This window comes from Nerophis lumbriciformis, linkage group LG11, assembly GCF_033978685.3.
Source record: "Nerophis lumbriciformis linkage group LG11, RoL_Nlum_v2.1, whole genome shotgun sequence".
Classification (NCBI taxonomy): Eukaryota; Metazoa; Chordata; class Actinopteri; order Syngnathiformes; family Syngnathidae; genus Nerophis; species Nerophis lumbriciformis.
The window spans coordinates 48,763,981-48,778,327 of NC_084558.2; the positions used below are offsets into that span (position 1 = coordinate 48,763,981).

Below are 14,347 nucleotides of genomic sequence, written 5' to 3' on the forward strand. Positions count from 1 at the left end.
ATGTACATTCAGATAAATTCTTCAAAATTACAATTTAAAAAAATTTGGCCGGAGGCCGGGCTGTAAATATGCGCACTAATTGACTGAAAGAGCACGCACTTGGCGCGATGATGTCATGTTGTCGATGGAAAAATGCATTTTTAGACTACCGTATTTTTCGGACTATAAGTCGCAGTTTTTTTTCATAGTTTGGCCGGGCTCCAGTGCGATTTATATGTTTTTTTCCTTCTTTATTATGCATTTTCGGCAGGTGCGACTTATACTCCGGTGCGACTTATACTCCGAAAAATACGGTATATGATTTGCCTGAGCAGCTAGGAGACCCCTAGAGTAACAAGCGGTTGCCTTGTTGCCTTTCCATTAAGAACAATAAATTAGTTTTTAGTATAAGTTTGCTGGTTTCAAGAAATGTAATGCCGAGCTCATATCCTGAGATCGGTAGGTTGTGTTAGGATTGAGTTCAAGGGTGGACCCCGGGATGCAGAGAATGGAGGCAAGGTATGCGATAAAAAATGAAAATATTTAATAAGTCCAAAATGGTAACTAAGGGTGATGGGGAAAAAGTGCACATCATGGAAAATATAACAAAAGTAGTCTCTTTCAGAGGTTGGCGGAGCAAAGGTCAGGACGCACACAGCGTGGCAAAAACTAGTCCTCTCAAAACAAGGTGGCTAGGAAAACAAAAACACAACGAGGTCAATATTACAGAAATATGCGAAGGCAACATACCAGGGAAGCAGAATCAAGGTAGCACATGTCAGAGCGGAGTTCAGGAACAATAACCGGCAGGGACAGCTGGTGGAGACGTGCTTAAATGCTACCAGGAAGTGATTAGCAGCAGGTGTGCCTCGTTGGGGACAAAAGACCGGGGAAGAAACTGAAAAACCAATAGAGAAGGCAGGGATAAGACAACAAACATAACAGGTTGTGAGTTCAAAACCGGCCGAGTCATACCAAGGACTATAAAAATGGGACCGATTACCTCCCTGCTTGGCACTCAGCATCAAAGGTTGGAATCGGGGGTAAAATCACTAAAAATGATTCCCGGGCGCGGCACCGCTGCTGCTCACTGCTCCCCTCACCTCCCAGGGGGTTGAACAAGGGGATGGGTCAAATGCAGAGGACAAATTTCGCCACACATAGTGTGTGTGTGACTATCATTGGTACTTTAACTAACTAATATCATTATGTCAAGATAATGGCACTAGCATTTACTTAATTTAAGAATATTTTTCAACATATTGAGCAAAAAGGTCTCTTTTTTTTCTACCAAGAAAAGTGCACTTGTTATTAGTGAGAATATACTTATTTTAAGGTATTTTTTGGCTTCATTGAGGTTAGCTCATTTTACTTGTTTTGGAAAGTCTTGACAAGCCAAATTTTCTTGTTCTATTGGCAGATCATTTTGCTTAGTTCAAATAAAATACCCCTCATTTTTGTGTTATTTTTTCTTGTTTTTGAACACTGACTTTTTGCAGTGTCGTACTGGCAAGATTCAGTCGGTGCCAAGAAAAGCACCTGACTCAGTAACGATTCAATCGTAGAGGACTGAACTGCTGTTTTCCCCCCATAAAATCTAGTCGTTTTTACAGTTCATTGCTGTAAATGTAAAAAAGAGCGGTTACCATTCAAATTATTACAGTAAAATTCTGCCAGTTTGGTTTTTTTTACCATAAAATCTATGGACTATTTGATTTTTTTACAGTGTCCAGTACAGGCCATGTTGAACTAGTGCACCTTTCAATGCTTCGACCTTTGCTTGAACCCTTTAGGAACTAACAACCAATCTCAGGACGATTCCCGCTTCTTTATTACGCACCCTAACTCAACGTGAGAGGAGCCATAAAACAAATGAGCCGGCGCGCCCGGATAGAGCGCCGCCTTGTTTTGCTCGCACGCCATCGTAAGACGTCGCCCCCTTTTTTGGGGCGAATGCGGCACTTCCTGATGTCCGCTGCGATACCGGCTCGCTCCTCCTGTCCGACGTCCTCTTCTCCGAGCAGCTGTCGCCGCGGTAATGAATGGCCGCGCTCGCAGCGTGGTGCCTGCGCGGCTCGATAAGACTCTTTACTTTGAGCCTATCTGTTCCGCGGCGCAAAGAAAAAAAGACAAGGCCTCCTCAAACCCCCCCCCCCCCCCCCCCCCCCCCCCCCCCCCTTACAAAGACATTAGCATTTTTATTAGCATGTTGACACCGCAGCGTTATTTACTAGCCCGACAACCGCGCCGCTACCTTTACTCGGAAGAGAAATGACCGTGACTTCCTGTGACTGCGGTGGAATTTTTGATTTTTTTTTTCCAATCAAACGCTCTCCAAGCCGCCCACGCCAAAGGCCATTGTGCAAAGAGCTCCGTGACCATGGTTTTAACTAGAGATGTCTGATAATATCGGAAAATGCTTTAAAATGTAATATCGGAAATTATCAGTATCGGTTTATCAAAAAGTAAATAAAATGTATGACTTTTTAAAACGCCGCTGTGTACACGGACGTAGGGAGAAGTACAGAGCGCCAATCACATAATCCTATAGGGCTGCAACAACTCATCGATTAAAATCGATTATAAAAATAGTTGGCTTTTAATTTAGTCATCGATTCGTTGGATCTATGCTATGCGCATGCGCAGAGGCTTCTTTTTTTCATTTTTAATGTATTTATTTTAATTTTTTTTTAATAAACCTTTATTTATAAACTGCAACATTTACAAACAGCTGAGAAACAATAATCAAAATAAGTATGGTGCCAGTATGCTGTTTTTTTTTCCAATAAAACACTGGAAAAGATAGAAATGTAGTTTGTCTCGTTTATCCGATTATTAATCGATTAATCGAAGTAATAATCGACTATCAAATTAGTTGTTAGTTGCAGCCCTACATAATACCTACGTCTTTTCACACACACAAGTAAATGCAAGGCATACTTGGTCAACAGCCATACAGGTCACACTGAGGGGGGCCGTATAAACAACTTTAACACTGTTACAAATATGCGCCACACTGTGAACCCACACCAAACAAGAATGACAAACACATTTCGGGAGAAGATCCGCACCGTAACACAACATAAACACAACAGAACAAATACCCAGAAGCCCTTGCAGCACTAACACTTCCGGGACGCTACAATATACACCCCCCGCTACCCTCTACCCCTACAACCCTGCCCCCCGCCCACCTCAACCTCCTCATGCTCTCTCAGCATGTCCCAAATTCCAAGCTGCTGTTTTGAGGCATGTTAAAAAAAATAATGCACTTTGTGACTTCAATAATAAATATGGCAGTGCCATGTTGGCATTTTTTCCCATAACTTGAGTTGATTTATTTTGGAAAACCTTGTTACATTGTTTAATGCATCCAGCGGGGGCATCACAACAAAATTAGGCATAATAATGTGTTAATTCCAACGACTGTATATATTGGTATCGGTTGATATCGGAATCGGTAATTAAGAGTTGGACAACGGCAAAAAAGCCATTATCGGACATCTCCAGTTCAAACACCATAAAAAATGGCTAGCTCTAACAGCAAGCTAGCAACCCTGAATGTAAACAAATTGCATGGGTGGATCTACGCCTAACATCCACTGTAATGATACCAAGTACAATAGCGTATCAAGTCGATAATACTATGATTACATCGAAATTTTTTTATCGTCACAAAATCTTTTTTCCTTTTTAAAAAATTCATATTATGTTTATAAAGTCAGTAAATATGTACCTGGACACATGAGGACTTTGAATATGACCAATGTATGATCCTGTAACTACTTGGTATCGGATCGATACCTAAATGTGTGGCATCATCCAAAAACTAATGTAAAGTATCAAAGAAGAGAAGAATAAGGGATTATTACAGTTGAACAGAAGTGTAGATAGAACATGTTGAAACGGGAAACAAGCAGATATTAACAGTAAATGAGCAAGTAGAACAATACACACTTTTTACAGTTTGTCCTGTAATGAATGATAAATGACACATTATGTTACTGCATACGTCAGCAGACTAATTAGGAGCCTTTGTTTGTTTGTGGTGTGGGCACCCGTGGCTGCTGGGTCTGGTGCAGGGGTGTGGCTGATGTTGTGACTGATGGCAGCGCGCGCGCGTGATGACTGTCGGGGCTGACGAACTATGTATATGTGTGTGTATGTATGTATGTTTATATATGTGTATGTGTACATATGTGTATGTATATGTATATATGTGTATGTGTGGGTATGTATACGTGTATGTGTGTATGTGTATGTATATATGCATGTATGTATGTATATTTCTGGGGGTACGCTCTGGGCCTGCCTGTCAGACGGGGGTCGACGCCTCAGGCTACTGCATCCGAACTGCGTGTCTGGAGCTCCTGGGTCCCGCTGTCCATCCCTTCCGGGTGCCCGTCTTGGTTGGGGCCTGTTGGGCCTAGTCCCTGCGTCTATTGTGGTAGCTTGGTGCTGCAAGGTATTCCGAGGTGCTGCGAGTCGGCCAGTTGCTGGGGTAGTGACCTTGTTTGTCAGCATGTCTGTGATCTTCTTTTAATTCTTTTTTTTTTTAATTAATTAATTAATTTATTTATTAATTTATTTATTTTTTAATATATTTTATTAATATTATTTTTTAATTTTCCCCTCCCTCAGGGGGGGGGGCTCGGCGGGGCGGTTGCTGGTTGTTCCATCTCCATCGTTGGGGTCCCTGCGGGTGGGGTGGGTGGTTCCCGTGGCCCTGTGCCTGGGTGGTCCTGCGGCGGCCGGTTTGGGTGGGGTGGCCGGGGGCTGGCCTCGCCGCGCTCTCCGGGGGTGGGGGGTGGGCTCGTGGGGGCCCGGTTGCCGGTGGGGCGGGGGCGGTCTTCCCGTCCGGTTGCGGGGAGTCTCTGGGTCCCTCGGGCGGGGCGTCTCGCCTTTCTGCCCGTGTGGGGTGTGGTCTCTCGCTGGCTTGGGGTCTGGCTGTCCCCTGCTTTTCTCGTGCCCTGTCCTCTGCCGGGTGCGTCTGTCTGCGGCCTGCTGCTGGCCCTTGTGGGCGGTACGGTGGGTCGGGCTCTGGGGTTCCTGTCGCTGGCCGGCTTGGCTGCGTGGGGGCGGTGGTCCCTGGTTCCCTGGGCACCACGCCTCCTGTTTGTGGGTTGGGCTCTCGGGGGTGATGGGGCCGTGCTCTGGCTCCCACGCACTCTGGGAGTCGAATGTATTGTACATGCAAATTCACATATGCTCACATACGTACATAGGTACCTACGCTCCCACATACATACACAAATACAGTACATATTTACCTACCTAATGTTCGTACATCCACACGCACATTCAATATACAAACATACACATACACATACTGTACATATACATTCACTGTACAAACACATATTCACATTCTGTACATATACATTCATTGTACAAACACATATACACATTCTGTACATATACAAGTACATATGCATACTTACACTCATGCACATAATCACGTTGCATCAAACATATATTAACGTTGTTGCCCTAGGGTAAACTGGGTGTAACACATGGCACACTGACAAAGCTTAACCTATTGTGACTATAACAATCTACAAGGTTAATGTAGGTTGCTTCTCTTTCTCCCCCTCCATTTTTCTGCATTCTTTTGTATCTCAAGTTATCATTACGTATATGTATTGTTGCATTTGAACAACTGTATTGTTGATAATAAAGGTAAATTATTGGTATTGTTCATTATCAATAGCGCTATTTCTATTGGTATTTGTATTGATCCATTTGTAGTGTAATAATGCTCATGGTTATTTCTGTATTATTTTTTATTTTTCGCTAACTGCTTATTTGCTATTACTTTTACCATCATATTTGTACATGTCATATTTGCTGATGTTGCTCTATTGTTGTTGTTGTTTGCTGTTGTTGTTTTTGTCTCTCTGTCTAATCCCCCTCTTGTCCCCACAATTTCCCCCTCTGTCTTCTTTTTTTTTCTCTTTCTATCCCCTCCTGCTCCGGCCCGGCTGCACTAAATGATAATATAAATACATTTAATAAAGTCAAATACAAATAAGGCAACAAGAGAAGTATCCTACACTTCTCTTTTGTAAAGTAAATCTGAACAGCCGACATGGGCATCTACATCAACTATATGATTTGCCTGAGAAGCTGGACAGGACATAAAAAAAAAAAAAAAAAAAAAAAAAAAAGGAGCCTTTGTTTGTTTACTTACTACTAAAAGACAAGTTGTCTAGTACAGTGTTTTTCAACCACTGTGCCGCGACACACTAGTGTGCCGTGAGATGATCAGATGATCTAATTTCACCTATTTGGGTTAAAAATATTTTTTGCAAACCAGTAATTATAATCCGCAAATAATGTGCCGTTGTTGAGTGTCTGAACTGTCTGGAGATCAGCAGACTTACCACGTTATACTCTTCCATATCAGTAGGTGGCAGCCGGTAGCTAATTGCTTTGTAGATGTCGGAAACAGCGGGAGGCAGCGTGCAGGTAAAAAGGTGTCTAATGCGTAAACCAAAAATAAACAAAAGGTGAGTGCCCCTAAGAAAAGGCATTGAAGCGTAAGGAAGGCTATGCAGAACAAAACTAAAACTGAACTGGCTACAAAGTAAACAAAACAGAATGCTGGACGACAGCAAAGACTTACTGTGGAGCAGAGACGGTGTCCACAAAGTACATCCGAACATGACATGACAATCAACAATGTCCCCACAAAGAAGGATAAAAACAACTGAAATAGTCTTGATTGCTAAAACAAAGCAGGTGTGGGGAATAGCGGTCAAGGAAGACATGAAACTGCCATAGGAAAATACCAAAAAAAAGAGAAAAAGCCACCAAAATAGGAGCGCAAGACAAGAACTAAAACACTACACACAGGAAAACAGCAAAAAAGTCCAAATAAGTCAGGGTGTGATGTGACAGGTGGTGACAGTACACCTACTTTGCATACTTGCCAACTTTGAGACCTCCGATTTCGGGAGGTGGGGGGGGTGGTTAAAAGGGGAGGAGTATATTTACAGCTAGAATTCACCAAGTCAAGTATTTCATATATATATATGTATATATATATATATATATATATATATATTTTTTTTTTAATTATATATATATATATATATATATATATATATATATATATATATATATATATAAAATAAATACTTGAATTTCAGTGTTCATTTATTTACACATATACACACACATAACACTCATCTACTCATTGTTGAGTTAAGGGTTGAATTGTCCATCCTTGTTCTATTCTCTGTCACTATTTTTCGAACCATGCTGAACACCCTCTCTGATGATGCATTGATGTGTGGCACGCACAAAAGTGCTTTCATCAAATGCACTAGATGGCAGTATTGTCCTGTTTAAGAGTGTCACAACATTGCTGTTTACGGCAGACGAACTGCTTTACGGTATACAAAAAAGTGACTGCTGTTGTTGTGTGTTGTTGCCACGCTGGGAGGACGTTAATGAAACTGCCTAACAATAAACCCACATAAGAAACCAAGAACTCGCCCTCCATCATTCTATAGTTATAACGTGATTGGGCTGGTACGCTTTTTTATATTGTGGAGGACCTGAGTCCGCCTGAATTTCGGGAGATTTTCGGGGGAAAATTTGTCCCGGGAGGTTTTCGGGAGAGGCGCTGAATTTCGGGAGTCTCCCGGAAAATCCGGGAGGGTTGGCAAGTTATGCCTACTTTGAGACAAGAGCTATAGTGATGCATGCTTGGTTATGCTTTAAAGTCATATCCAACAATTGCGACAACAACTTTTTACTGTCAATATCGGCTGCTGGGTTTAATTTTTTAATGATTTCTGCTGGTGGTGTGCCTCCGCATTTTTTCAATGAAAAAAATGTGCCTTGGCTCAAAAAAGGTTGGTCTAGTATGTTCACTATTGTATTTAAGGACTAAATTACAATAATAAACATATGTTTAATGTACCCTAAGATTTAATGTTAAAATAAAGCCAATAATGCCATTTTTGTAAGGTCCCCTTTATTTAGGAAAGTATGGAAATACATTTTGGCACTAAAATATTGGTATCGGGACAACCCTGGTGTAACATGGAAAAAGGTGGCCTGTAGGATCAACTTCAATAGTCTTGATTGCAAAGAGCAAGCAGGTGAGGGGAAATGCTCTGGGACAGAAGTGAAGCGTCTCTATGTCCGTGTTGTCTCCAGGTAGCACGGTGTACCTGGGGATGATGTTCGGGGCCTTCTTCTGGGGGGGTCTGTCGGACAGGCTGGGCCGCAGACAGTGCCTGCTGATATCCATGTCGCTCAACGGCTTCTTCGCCTTCCTCTCCTCCTTCGTGCAAGGCTACAGCATGTTCCTCTTCTGCCGCATGCTGTCGGGATTCGGGTGAGTCCTCCACGACCGACACCTTCCAAAACCACCCGACGTTCGTGTTTCACGACAAGGTCATCCTGTATTTTGCAGGATCGGTGGCGCCGTGCCCATCGTCTTTTCGTACTTCGCCGAGGTGCTGGCTCGGGAGAAGCGAGGCGAGCACCTGAGCTGGCTCTGCATGTTCTGGATGATCGGGGGAATCTACGCCTCGGCCATGGCGTGGGCCATCATCCCGCACTACGGTGAGCGACTCGCGACCCCATACAACTTTTTCCACTTCCGATATCGGAGCTTTGAGTTTTTATTATTTATTGCTTTTTCCTTTGTTTGTTTTATGCCGTTTTTATCATAGAAAACGTTGTTTTTTATGATTTTGATTCATTATTATTTTTTTAACAAAAACATAAAGAAAACCCCGTTAAAATTTAAAGGCATCTGAAAAATCTCCGGATCAGCTTAAGTTTGTATTATTTATTGCTTTTTTCTTTGTTTGTTTTATGCCGTTTTTATCATAGAAAACATTGTTTTTTATGGAAAACGCACAAAATTTGCAATATTTTACCTCCAAAAATGTTCAAAATGGAATATTTGATGTGACGTAATTGGAGCCTAAAATATTTCAATAATTCGTAACAACATTGATTTTGATTCATTATTATTCTTTTAACAAAAACAAAAAGAAAACCCCGTTAAAATTTAAAGGCATCCAAAAAATCTCCAAATCAGCTTAAGTTTTTATTATTTATTGCTTTTTTCTTTGTTTGTTTTATGCCATTTTTATCATAGAAAACGTTGTTTTTTATGGCAAACACACAAAATTTGCAATATTTTACCTCCAAAAATGTTCAAAATGGAATATTTGATGTGACGTAATTGGAGCCTAAAATATTTCAATAATTCTTAACAACATTGATTTTGATTCATTATTATTCTTTTAACAAAAACAAAAAGAAAACCCCGTTAAAATTTAAAGGCATCCGAAAAATCTCCGGATCAGCTTAAGTTTTTATTATTTATTGCTTTTTTCTTTGTTTGTTTTATGCCGTTTTTATCATAGGAAACGTTGTTTTTTATGGCAAACGCACACAATTTGCAATATTTTACCTCCAAAAATGTTCAAAATTTAATATTTGATGTGACGTAATTGGAGCCTAAAATTTGTCAATAATTCCTAACAACATTGATTTTGATTCATTATTATTTTTTTTAACAAAAACAAAAAGAAAACCCCGTTAAAATTTAAAGGCATCCGAAAAATCTCCGGATCAGCTTAAGTTTTTTTATTTATTGCTTTTTTCTTTGTTTGTTTTATGCCGTTTTTATCATAGGAAACGTTGTTTTTTATGGCAAACGCACACAATTTGCAATATTTTACCTCCAAAAATGTTCAAAATGGAATATTTGATGTGACGTAATTGGAGCCTAAAATTTGTCAATAATTCCTAACAACATTGATTTTGATTCATTATTATTTTTTTAACAAAAACAAAAAGAAAACTTTGTTAAAATTTAAAGGCATCCGAAAAATCTCCGGATCAGCTTAAGTTTTTATTATTTATTGCTTTTTTCTTTGTTTGTTTTATGCCGTTTTTATCATAGAAAACGTTGTTTTTTATGGCAAACGCACAACATTTGCAATATTTTACCTCCAAAAATGTTCAAAAGGCAATATTTGATGTGTCGTAATTGGAGCCTAAAATATGTTAATAATTCATAACAACATTGATTTTGATTCTTTTTTTTTTTTTTTTACAAAAACAAAAAGAAAACCCTGTTAAAATTTAAAGGCATCCAAAAAATCTCCGGATCAGCTTAAGTTTTTATTATTTATTGCTTTTTTCTTTGTTTGTTTTATGCCGTTTCTATCATAGAAAACATTGTTTTTTATGGCAAACACACAAAATTTGCAATATTTTACCTCCAAAAATGTTCAAAATGGAATATTTGATGTGACGTAATTGGAGCCTAAAATACGTCAATAATTCGTAACAACATTGATTTTGATTCATTATTATTTTTTTAACAAAAACAAAAAGAAAACCCTGTTAAAATTTAAAGGCATCCGAAAAATCTCCGGATCAGCTTAAGTTTTTATTATTTATTGCTTTTTTCTTTGTTTGTTTTATGCCGTTTTTATCATAGAAAACGTTGTTTTTTATGGCAAACGCACAAAATTTGCAATATTTTACCTCCAAAAATGTTCAAAATGGAATATTTGATGTGACGTAATTGGAGCCTAAAATATTTCAATAATTCGTAACAACATTGATTTTGATTCATTATTTTTTTTTTAACAAAAACATAAAGAAAACCCCGTTAAAATTTAAAGGCATCTGAAAAATCTCCGGATCAGCTTAAGTTTGTATTATTTATTGCTTTTTTCTTTGTTTGTTTTATGCCGTTTTTATCATAGAAAACATTGTTTTTTATGGAAAACGCACAAAATTTGCAATATTTTACCTCCAAAAATGTTCAAAATGGAATATTTGATGTGACGTAATTGGAGCCTAAAATATGTCAATAATTCATAACAACATTGATTTTGATTCATTATTATTTTTTTAACAAAAACAAAAAGAAAACCCCGTTAAAATTTAAAGGCATCCGAAAAATCTCCGGATCAGCTTAAGTTTTTATTATTTATTGCTTTTTTCATGGCAAACGCACAAAATTTGCAATATTTTACCTCCAAAAATGTTCAAAATGGAATATTTGATGTGACGTAATTGGAGCCTAAAATATTTCAATAATTCGTAACAACATTGATTTTGATTCATTATTATTCTTTTAACAAAAACAAAAAGAAAACCCCGTTAAAATTTAAAGGCATCCAAAAAATCTCCAAATCAGCTTAAGTTTTTATTATTTATTGCTTTTTTCTTTGTTTGTTTTATGCCATTTTTATCATAGAAAACATTGTTTTTTATGGCAAACACACAAAATTTGCAATATTTTACCTCCAAAAATGTTCAAAATGGAATATTTGATGTGACGTAATTGGAGCCTAAAATATTTCAATAATTCTTAACAACATTGATTTTGATTCATTATTATTCTTTTAACAAAAACAAAAAGAAAACCCCGTTAAAATTTAAAGGCATCCGAAAAATCTCCGGATCAGCTTAAGTTTTTATTATTTATTGCTTTTTTCTTTGTTTGTTTTATGCCGTTTTTATCATAGAAAACGTTGTTTTTTATGACAAACGCACAAAATTTGCAATATTTTACCTCCAAAAATGTTCAAAATGGAATATTTGATGTGACGTAATTGGAGCCTAAAATATGTCAATAATTCGTAACAACATTGATTTTGATCCATTATTATTTTTTTAACAAAAACAAAAAGAAAACCCCGTTAAAATTTAAAGGCATCCGAAAAATCTCTGTATCAGCTTAAGTTTTTATTATTTATTGCTTTTTTCTTTGTTTGTTTTATGCCGTTTTTATCATAGAAAACGTTGTTTTTTATGGCAAACACACAAAATTTGCAATATTTTACCTCCAAAAATGTTCAAAATGGAATATTTGATGTGCCGTAATTGGAGCCTAAAATATTTCAATAATTCGTAACAACATTGATTTTGATTCATTATTATTTTTTAAACAAAAAGGAAACTGTTAAGATGTACAGGATCAGCTTTCGATCTATCCGTCGATTGTAAGTTTTTATTTATTATTGCTTTTTTTCTTTGTTTATTTTATGCCGTTTTTAGCATAGAAAACTTTATTTTTTGACAGTTTGAAAGAAAAAAACTGCCTGCATGGCAACTTTTTCTTGTTACATGTCACCTGTTTGCTCTTTTATTCCACCTATTTATGTCATTTCGAATGTGCCATTGGGTTGTTAAAATAAAAGAGCTCCAGGCACTTTGGACACCTCCGGTTTATGGTATAATTACTAGCAAACTAGAGTTTGTAGGCGGTGAGACGGTACCAACTATTAACCGTTACCACGGTTACACGGCCGATACAACTTATGGCTTCGTTCTTCATGGCTAAATTCATGACAGTAAATAACTGCAATGCCCCCCGAGATAGAACATATAAAGAACGCCACGGCGGACATAAAATGCAGTTTTCGGGAAAATAAAATGTCGCAATGCTGCAAACAGAAACGGAGCGTGCACCTGTGAGGATGATGTCCCCCGCTTGCTGCAGAGATGCCAATAAAAAAAAAAAAAAGCAACAAGTGAGAAATATTTCCCGGCTCTATCCTGCAATCTTGGGCGGGCACACAAACGAAAACAAAACGGGTACCGACCGAATTCCACCGACACTACCGGGTACCGAGTCACCTCAAATCAGACCGTACCATATTTTGATAGCTTTGTCATGTCCGGTTGCAGATTTAGCACCGGCTCAAGCACTTGGCGGCGGGGAAGTCCCGATCCGTGTTTGATGCTGCCTATTCCCATTCCATGAGTGAGATTGTCCCAAACCAGTACCGTTGTTTTCCAGTGTTCTTGACGGTGCCTGGTGTTATGCACCCTTTTTTTTTTCTTTCTTTTTTTTTTTTACAATTAACCAGTCAGAGTATTACAAACCCCAAAAGCAGTGAAGTTGGCACGTAAATGGTAAATAAAAACAGAATACAATGATTTGCAAATCCTTTTCAACTTTTATCCAATTGAATAGACTGCAAAGACAAGATATTTAGCGTTTGAACTGGAAAACATTGTTATTTTTTGCAAAAATTAGCTCATTTGGAATTTGACGCCTGCAACGTGTTTCAAAAAAGCTGGCACAAGTGGCAAAAAAGACTGAGAAAGTTGAGGAATTCTTATCCAACACTTATTTGGAACATCCCACAGGTGAACAGGCTAATTGGGAGCAGGTGGGTGCCATGATTGGGTATAAAAGCAGTTTCTATGAAATGCTCAGTCATTCACAAACAAGGATGGGTCGAGGCTCACCACTTTGTCAACAAATTGTCGAACAGTTTAAGAACAACATTTCTTTTGCGAGGAATTTAGGGATTTCCCCATCTACGGTCCATAATATCATCAAAAGGTTCAGAGAATCTGGAGAAATCACTGCATGTAAGTGAAAAAACCTGTGTAAAGGATATCACCACTTTGGCTCAGGAACACTTCATTAAACCACTGTCAGTAACTACAGTTTGTTGCTACATCTGTAAGTGCAAGTTAAAACTCTACTATGCAAAGCAAAAGCCATTTATCAACAACACCCAGAAACGCCGCCGGCTTCTTTAGGCCGGAGCTTATCTAAGATGGACTGATGCAAAGTGTAAAAGTGTTCTGTGGTCTGACGAGTCCACATTTCAAATTGTTTTTGGAAACTGTGGACGTCGTGTCCTCCGGACCAAAGAGGAAAAGACTGTTCTAGGCGCAAAGTGTAAAAGCCAGCATGTGTGATGGTATGGGGGCGTATTAGTGCCCAAGACATGGGTAACTTACACATCTGTGATGGCACCATTAACACTGAAAGGTACATACAGGTTTTGGAGCAACATATGTTGCCATCCAAGCATTGTCTTTATCATGGACGCCCCTGCTTATTTCAGCAAGACGATGCCAAGCCACGTGTTACAACAGCATGCCTTCGTAGTAAAAGACTAGACTGGCCTGCCTGTAGTCCAGACCTGTCTCCCATTGAAAATGTGTGGCGCATTATGAAGCCTAAAATAGCACAACGGAGACCCCCGGACTGTTGAACAACTTAAGCTGTACATCAAGCAAGAATGGGAAAGAATTCCACCTGAAAAGCTTCAAAAATATTATTATATATGTGCGAAGGCTTCAAAAATGTGTCGCGGACTTGGTAACGTCTTCCAAGCGTCGGTGAATGAACCCGAGTCCGAGCGCGGGGCGGCGACAAGAGATTAGGAGGACAAGGTTGATTGATGTAGCCTTTGTGAGGGATAATGGAAAGGTGGAGGCATGCGGAGGAAACAAGGAGGAGAAAAAGGCCAAGCGGCTTTAATGGAACGGCAGAAAGAAAGAATGGACGCTGGAAGGCTTTCAGCGTGCGACTCTATAACGTGTCACGCTGATGAGTACTTATCTGGGG

The 14,347-nt window shown here is 38.9% G+C and overlaps 1 protein-coding gene across 3 annotated transcripts in view; it reads left to right on the forward strand.

Annotated features, from left to right (window-relative positions):
- Positions 1-14,347, forward strand: part of LOC133610286 (synaptic vesicle glycoprotein 2C-like) — a 143,698-nt gene that overhangs the window by 55,895 nt on the left and 73,456 nt on the right. For all 3 annotated transcript variants that reach the window (XR_012050724.1, XM_072914162.1, XM_072914161.1), the window contains exons 4-5: positions 8,149-8,329; positions 8,408-8,559. Coding sequence is in view for 2 of the 3 variants with exons in the window: in XM_072914162.1 (XP_072770263.1) it covers positions 8,149-8,329; positions 8,408-8,559 (333 nt within the window). In the remaining variant the exon portion in view is untranslated. The remainder of the gene's footprint in view (positions 1-8,148; positions 8,330-8,407; positions 8,560-14,347) is intronic.